The sequence below is a fragment of the Gymnoscopelus microlampas genome, assembly GCF_963454915.1.
Source record: "Gymnoscopelus microlampas genome assembly, chromosome: 24".
NCBI lineage: Eukaryota > Metazoa > Chordata > Actinopteri > Myctophiformes > Myctophidae > Gymnoscopelus > Gymnoscopelus microlampas.
The window spans coordinates 1,837,947-1,847,040 of record NC_139961.1 but is presented as its reverse complement, the minus strand read 5'-3'; the positions used below and the strand labels follow the sequence as shown (position 1 = coordinate 1,847,040).

The 9,094-nt window shown below is 42.5% G+C and overlaps 1 protein-coding gene across 3 annotated transcripts in view; it reads right to left on the bottom strand.

Moving 5' to 3' along the window:
- Window positions 1-2,130: 2,130 nt before the first annotated feature.
- fbxo3 (F-box protein 3) overlaps window positions 2,131-9,094 on the bottom strand; it is a 29,726-nt gene continuing 22,762 nt past the window's right edge. Inside the window, exons 9-13 of one of the 3 annotated variants that reach the window (XR_014600356.1) lie at window positions 7,283-7,398; window positions 5,582-5,689; window positions 5,335-5,417; window positions 2,564-3,284; window positions 2,131-2,152 (exon numbers count right to left, since the gene is read on the bottom strand). Coding sequence is in view for 2 of the 3 variants with exons in the window: in XM_084051676.1 (XP_083907802.1) it covers window positions 3,138-3,284; window positions 5,335-5,417; window positions 5,582-5,689; window positions 7,283-7,398 (454 nt within the window). In the remaining variant the exon portion in view is untranslated. Of the gene's footprint in view, window positions 2,153-2,552; window positions 3,285-5,334; window positions 5,418-5,581; window positions 5,690-7,282; window positions 7,399-9,094 lie in introns of those variants that run through there. The other 2 variants (XM_084051676.1, XM_084051677.1) reach the window with 2 other exon arrangements.

Below are 9,094 nucleotides of genomic sequence, written 5' to 3'. Positions count from 1 at the left end.
TGATACGTGAGCATAACGGCCCATTAATTCAATCGGGGGAACGCATCTGTGGCATTTTTAACATTTCTTTGGCTATTCAAAAATAGCAGATCTACAAGCTCCATGAGCTTGTAGATCTGCTATTTTTGAAAAATCGTGAAATGTTTTGAAAAATCTTTGAGAAAAAAAAAATATATATATATATTTTTTAAAGCGTACATTTGTAACTCAAACCTTTGCATTTGGGGGGACGTCCCTGGAACAAAATGTTTTACAAATGTTCGCTTTTAAAAAAAAAAAAAAAAAAAAAAAATATATATATATATATATATATATATATATATATATATATATATATATATATATAACAAAAACAAAAACAAAGACAAATGGACGGCAAAGACAAACGGACGACGTCCTCTTGCAAACCCCACTCCGGAATTTTCCTGTCGGACGAGTGGCTACGACGTGGTTTTCGTTTTAAAATGAAACCCAGTTCAATTCCAGCTTTTCTTTTCAGACGCGTTTAAAAAACGTTCGATCATAAACATAAAAAAAGTAGCTCGTCGCTCGTCTTATTTATACGTGGTTGTGCAGCGTGCCGAGTTTGTAGATCTGCTATTTTTGGCGCAGGAAAACGGCAGACGGGGGATTGGCAATGACTGAACTGGGGGGAACATTAACGATGATAAATAGTTGTTTCAAACAAAAATACAACAAAAATACTATATACTGAATATCATGTTGTGGGGTCTGGTGACAACTAGCCTCACCAGACAAATGGCTGACTCACGGGATGTTCACATGTTTACGCCCAACCGCCGAAATGTGACAAAATAACAGCGGATGTCAGGACAACCCCGCCCCCCCCCGCCAACACTTCCGTTTTGTATTTGAAATCACGTAAATGTGTCCTACTGTATAACTAATTATCGAAGCATACCGTATCTAGGTTGCTGCTTAGCATAACTGGTAATTCATAAAAGTTCATTTTAAATACATTTTAATACAAACTGATGTTTTTTCTATGAAAAGGAAAACGACAAAACAAACGACGGCTTTGCGTTCGTGACCTTGAGGAGGCGGAGTTACAGACTCTTGAGGAGGCAGAGTTACAGAGTCTGGAGGAGGCGGACCCTCTGAAGCGTTGGCAGGTTTTGTTACAACAACGGTTCCCAAACCTTTTGCTGGATGGAGGGCCCCTCTTGAAGAATCTCCAAAGCTTTCGCGGCCCACCCACCTGGGTGGGCCGTGCGCATTTTTAGAGCATGTTTATTTTATCGGTTTATCAATCAATCGGTTGTGTCCCGGCCTGGATCAATGGAACTAACGTAATAAGCTTTAAGTTCATCAGTATCATCATGAAAACTAATTGTTCAAGGTTAAAAAAAAAACCATTACTTCGGGCCCCGGGGCCACAGGTTGGGAGTCGTTGTGTGAAGGCCGATTTATGCTCGGAGCGTCACGCGTCGAGCAACGTCAAAACGGAAAAATATGCATCGCGGAGTACGTCCGCCACAATGTGGCGTAGCTCTGGTCAAACGAAAATGTCGGTCAATTCATAAAATGCAGCGTTCTCTGATTGGTTGGGAAGACCAGGGTAAGTTCTGTTACCGTGGGCTAGCTTTTTGCGCGAGACCACGTCCACGTTCACACTGTCACTGACAGTATGAACACTGTGAACTCTGTCACTGACAGTGAGTGTTCACACTGTCACTGACAGTGTGAACACTGTGAACTCTGTCACTGACAGTATGAACACTGTGAACTCTGTCACTGACAGTGAGTGTTCACACTGTCACTGACAGTGTGAACACTGTGAACTCTGTCACTGACAGTATGAACACTGTGAACTCTGTCACTGACAGTGTGAACACTGTGAACTCTGTCACTGACAGTATGAACACTGTGAACTCTGTCACTGACAGTATGAACACTGTGAACTCTGTCACTGGCAGTATGAACACTGTGAACTCTGTCACTGACAGTATGAACACTGTGAACTCTGTCACTGACAGTGAGTGTTCACACTGTCACTGACAGTGTGAACACTGTGAACTCTGTCACTGACAGTATGAACACTGTGAACTCTGTCACTGACAGTATGAACACTGTGAACTCTGTCACTGACAGTGAGTGTTCACACTGTCACTGACAGTGTGAACACTGTGAACTCTGTCACTGACAGTATGAACACTGTGAACTCTGTCACTGACAGTATGAACACTGTGAACTCTGTCACTGACAGTATGAACACTGTGAACTCTGTCACTGACAGTATGAACACTGTGAACTCTGTCACTGACAGTATGAACACTGTGAACTCTGTCACTGACAGTATGAACACTGTGAACTCTGTCACTGACAGTATGAACACTGTGAACTCTGTCACTGACAGTATGAACACTGTGAACTCTGTCACTGACAGTATGAACACTGTGAACTCTGTCACTGACAGTATGAACACTGTGAACTCTGTCACTGACAGTATGAACACTGTGAACTCTGTCACTGACAGTATGAACACTGTGAACGCTGACAGTGTGAACGCTGTCGCTGACAGCGTTAGTGTGAACGCTGTCACTGACAGTGTGAACATTGTCGCTGACAGTGTGAACGCTCAAAACTCAGAACGTTGAGAGACGCGTGGCGCTACGCGTCGGAAATTGGCCTCGATAGTTGTGTAAAAGTTGCGCAAGAGACGTGCGATGCTGCGTTCACACTGGCAGCTACAAAAGATACAAAGCTTATAAAGACACACACACTGTATCCGTCACAGAGTCGCCGTCGAAGTGTTGATCAGCACGCTTTGATGACGTCATCGACTCCGATTAGCGAGAGAAATACAAAGGAAAATATAAAGTCTGGGGTTACAAAGCACTCAGAAACTGGCTGATATTTCATTTTCCCGCCCATTAAAAGCAGGAATTGTTTGAAGAGAGAAGGTGAGTGGTAATGGTTTTGTAGCTTTGTAGATTTGTGTAGCAGCTACAGGCCTCGGGCGTCGCTTTGCATCTCGCTGGCTTCCATTGAGAACGATAGCCTGTAGCTTCGTAGCTGGCAGTGTGAACGCGGTATAAGGAGTCATCCGGCTTAAGCTGACATCTAACAACACACCACTTCCTGTCGGGGGGGGGGGGGGGGGGAGTTCAGGAGGGTCAGAGGTCAGGGTTGAACCCGGGGCAGCCCCCCGCCCCGCCCTGCATGGCGGCCATGTTGATCCCTCTCAGCTCTCCTCCGTCTTCGCCTCCCGAGTCGTCAGAGTCGTCGTCGTTAAACGGAGACACCTCACTGGCTGATCCCTGCTGTGGGAGGGGCCAGACGACATGAAATAAGAGGTCAGTGGAAAAAGTCTGACAAACGGCATCGCCGGGCGCCAGCACAGCGGTGCACGCAGGGAGCAAAGGCGGGAAACAAGGCTATTTCAGTTTAGAATTAGCTCTTATTTAGTTTTGACTAGATGAGTTTATTTTTGGATTTGATGTTTTAGTTTAGTTAACCCATTAAGTCCTGGAACTGTGTCATTTTTAGATTTGAGCTAAAAAGCATTATTTTACACTTTGGGGTTATTAAAAAATAGCAGATCTACAAGCTCATAGCGCGGCACCGAGTGCCACGCTATGAGCTTGTAGATCTGCTATTTTTGAAAAATAGTGAAAATGTGTGCAAATCTTTGAATATATATATATTTTTAAAGCGAACCGTTTTTAACTAAAATCTTTGTTTCTGGGGGGTCCCTGGAACAACATATTTTGATGGGGGTCCGCGGCCAAATACATATAATTTTGGGGGTCCTTGACATGAAAAAGTTTGAGCACCACTGATATAGAAACATACGTTTTTCAGAAAACTGATTTAGGAGACATGTAGAATCGGCTTCAGGTCTCAATGGGTTACGAGTTGTTGTTTTTTGGCCAGAGGCGTGGCCCAGACAATGTTTTCACCCCTGTCCGTCCGTCTGTGAGCAGCTAATCTCCGGCACCGTTGGGACTGATCGGTTTTGAAACTCCCCGGAGGCCAGAGCAGAACCTCCGGCCCCAAATCTTTCACATGGGCTTGTCATAGCGCCACCAGGAGGCCGGTTTCTTTGCAAAACTGATGTTTTGACGTTACTCCTACACATGTTATCCAAACTTCAAGTGAATCGAAACACACTGGCCCTCATTTATCAACGCAGCGTATAAACCGCCATATATTTTTCCATATATTCGGCCGTACACCAACGTCGAAGTCACATTTATCAAAGGATCCTACACAGCCGATCCGAGCGTACACTTGGTCCCAGCGTTGATAAATGTCACGGCTGAAACCGAGCGTCATTTAAATAACACGCCCTTAAATATTCTCAAAACGCCCCGATTTTACGACATGAAGACGAACCAGAATACGACCAAAGACATGAAAAGCCAATAAGAAATACTTTCCCCCGATCGCTTCGCTTCATCTCGCCGCACACGCACACGCCCCTCTCTCTCTCTCTCTCACACACACACACACACACACACACACTCCGTACCGTAGCGGTACAATCTAATTGTCACGTAGGCTTGTAGCCTACATGAATGACATATTATGAAACCAATTACATCGCCATGAATGGAATACGTTTGTATATTTATTTATTTACCCCATACCGAGCAGTGCGCGTTCCAAGTTACACTAAAGCAGTCATGTAGTAGGCTATATTCCCCATGAGACTCGGGCGGTCTGCAGACTGCAGTGATCCCGCGCCGCCCACGTTATAAGAGATTGGAGCGTTAGGTTTATATCCTTAACCCAGCCAGGTTGTAGCCTATAACTCCCTATGACATAACTCCATACCATAGGACAAGCTACTGTAAGTTAGTAGACCTCACTGTCCCGACCGCGCGACTCCCGACGCAAAAGCGCTCGTTGTTTTGAAAATAGCAGATCTACAAGCTCACAACGCGTCACGATGCGATGCTGGCTTGTGAGCTTGTAGATTTGCGGTGAAAACGAAAATTGCGGTGAAAACGCCGTACGCCCATTATTTGGGCTGCACCGCGTTGATAAATGAGGGCCACTATCTCTATAGACATGTGATCACTACATCCTGATTAGCTATGATTGGCTTCCTAAAAACAGCAGGAGTGTCCCGTAACCCGTTTTGAACAAAATGCCTCAAATCATGAACACAGCTCCCGCTTGCTGTGAAACTTTACACACACACACACACACACACACACACACACACACTCTCACACACACGCACACGCACACACACACACACACACACACACACACACACACACACACACACACACACACTCACAGTAGGCGTGCAAACAACTGTGTCATTCAGTGGTATAGTAATGATAACTGTATCATTCTTACCGTTCTAACCAGTGATTCTCTGAATGGAGGACACACCATGTGGAAACGTGGAATGGCAACCTGGAATACCTCCTCCTTATTGGCTGAAACAACAACAATAACAACAGTAATAATGCCTCCTCCTTATTGGCTGAAACAACAACAATAACAACAGTAATAATACCTCCTCCTTATTGGCTGAAACAACACACAGAAATAATACCTTGTCTATGGAAGGTATAATGTATATATTTACATATATATGTACCTTGTCTATGAAAGGTATAATGTCCCTCCATATATTCTGACGTTGTGGAGAAGGTGGTACAGCTGCTGTACTCATGAACCTTCCCTGGAGTCATGACTGGAAACTCACCTACACGCGCACGCACGCACACACACACACACACACACACACACACACACACACACACACACACACACACACACACACACACACACACACACACACACACACACACACACACACACACACACACACACACACACACACACACACACACACACATCAAAACATGTGAAAGAATATGGAATTCTTTAGACATTTTTAAACACAAATCTTAGTTTCTAGGGGTCCTTGACATGAACAGGAGATAGACTCCTGGCCTATGGGCCATATGGCTCTGTGGGGGTCCTTGACATGAACAGGAAATAGATGCACACGGCTTAGTGTCATCACAGCAGAGTCGGCTTGGGGGAAAAACACAGATTTCCCCCAGCTGGTATAGACCGAGGGATGTGGGTCTTTTAAACTCATATGCTATAAAAGTTTACCAATTTAAAAAGCAGGCGTCATGGCTTGCCAGATCACAGGCACAGAACCTTGTTGCCACTCGACAAGGAATGTTACATTAGCAAATTAAACAAGAGTCCGACTGGAATGTTGTCCTGACTGGACAGAGGATCCAACACAACACAATGGCCCGAGGTTAAAATGACAGTTCCAGGTCTTAATGGGTTAATCGCCTGGTAAGAGACACTATTACATTTTCTATAGATATGATCAAAAAGAAAAAGCCATTCATTCATCAATGATGTTTATAGAACTCTTTGTAGTGAATTCCAAGTACAGGAGACATCGACACCATTACAGTTTGGAAACGCAGTTCAACATGGCAGAGATTTACACACAACACAAGCCAAACCCTAGACTATCCTCGTTTAAAAACCTACAGAAAACACAATTGTAAATCTGGCAATGAACACGTTGCTAAAGCAGTGTGTGAATCCTGCATGATATTAACCCATTAAGACCTGGAACTGTGTCATTTTTAGATTTGAGCTAAAAAGCATTATTTTACACTTTAGGCTATTCAAAAATAGCAGATCTACAAGCTCATAGCACGGCACCGAGTGCCGCGCTATGAGCTTGTAGATCTGCTATTTTGAAAATTTGTGAAAAAAAAAACAAAATTGTGAAAATTTGTGTGCAAATCTTTGAATATATATATTTTTAAAGCGAACATTTTTAACTCAAATCTTTGCTTCTGGGGGGTCCCTGGAACAAAATATTTTGAGATGGGGGTCCGCGGCCAAATACATATAATTCTGGGGGTCCTTGACATGAAAACGATTGAGCACCACTGATATAGAAACATACGTTTTTCAGAAAACTGTTGGGATTTAGGAGACATGTAGAATCGGCTTCAGGTCTCAATGGGTTAAATGGCGCACTTCGCCAAATGATAACGGCGTCGGTACGTGCCGTTCACAAAGCAGACTCTAAACTGTACTTCAAATTCACTATAAACTTTATTGATGACGTTGGGGCAAAAACCCATCCGCTTGAATGGAGCTTAATTGCTTCTGACAGCAGCAGTGGTGTGAAACAGCGATGACTTTACAGGCCATTCATATAACTGTCACTACCTAAATAGACTCAATTTCAAAAGGCGGAGGATGAGGGCTGGGCCCTTGGTTTTAACCAATGAGAACGCGGTATACTCACCGACAACGCCAGGTCCTCGTACTTCCTCCACTTTTCCGTTAGCGTTGGTGATTCTCCAGTAACGGCTGTCCAGCTGACACGTTGCCTCTGGTGACGCACTGCCACTCATCTCTATTCTGTTCATTACATATTCATTATTATGTTAATTCATTCATTAATGCACTGCCACTCATCTCTATTCTATTCATTACACATTCATTATTATGTTAATTCATTCATTAATGCACTGCCACTCATCTCTATTCTATTCATTACACATTCATTATTATGTTAATTCATTCATTAATGCACTGCCACTCATCTCTATTCTATTCATTACATATTAATTATTATGTTAATTCATTCATTAATGCACTGCCACTCATCTCTATTCTGTTCATTACATATTCATTATTATGTTAATTCATTCATTAATGCACTGCCACTCATCTCTATTCTATTCATTACACATTCATTATTATGTTAATTCATTCATTAATGCACTGCCACTCATCTCTATTCTATTCATTACACATTCATTATTATGTTAATTCATTCATTAATGCACTGCCACTCATCTCTATTCTATTCATTACACATTCATTATTATGTTAATTCATTCATTAATGCACTGCTACTCATCTCTATTCTATTCATTACACATTCATTACTATGTTAATTCATTCATTAATGCACTGCCACTCATCTCTATTCTGTTCATTACACATTCATTATTATGTTAATTCATTCATTAATGCACTGCCACTCATCTCTATTCTGTTCATTACACATTCATTATTATGTTAATTCATTCATTAATGCACTGCCACTCATCTCTATTCTGTTCATTACACATTTATTATTATGTTAATTAATTCATTAATGCACTGCTACTCATCTCTATTCTGTTCATTACACATTCATTATTATGTTAATTCATTCATTAATGCACTGCCACTCATCTCTATTCTGTTCATTACACATTCATTACTATGTTAATTCATTCATTAATGCACTGCCACTCATCTCTATTCTGTTCATTACACATTCATTACTATGTTAATTCATTCATTAATGCACTGCCACTCATCTCTATTCTGATAATAAAACATTCATTAGTATGTTAATTCATTCATTAATGCACTGCTACTCATCTCTATTCTGTTCATTAAACATTAGATTAACATTTTAACAGACCACTATTCTGGGGTGAACATGGTGAAAATTAGCCTGGTAAAGCCCCCTCCCTCCGGAAAATCTCATTTCCATTTGATTTCAGGAGTGAGTCTGGCCTGGAGGCTTGTCTGAGCGTTTCTAGCCCGTTCACCAAATGGACGAGCCTATCAGCGTCGTCGCTCATCGTTCTGTGATTGACAGCGAAAGTTGGCCAATCAGGTGGCGAGTTCGAGGGAGCCCGAATGGAGCCGACCAAAAACGAACGGCAGCCATTGTTTTTTGTGCGTTGTCTTCACTTCTTACTTTCGGTTTTAAAACGCTCTCAAACTTATTTTTTGAGGCACGGAATTTACTTTTCAGATATCGTTTGGATAGAATTTAGTTGTTTAACTTCATATATGTGGTCAATGAATCATGACAGAGCCTGTTTAAAAATAAAAAAATCAGAGAACCGGCAGGGGCGGGCAGTGACACGCATGTATCTGAATAAGACGACCTATTTTGGGCATGGCCGTCTCAAAAGTCCCGTTGCGTCACATTAGTCTGGAGGTGGTGAAAATGTACAGGCTGAAGGGGAACACTGCTGATTGGCTGAAGGGGTTGTCAGTCAACGGTATAGACCACCGAAGTCCTGACGTCACTCGTTCATCCCCTGGT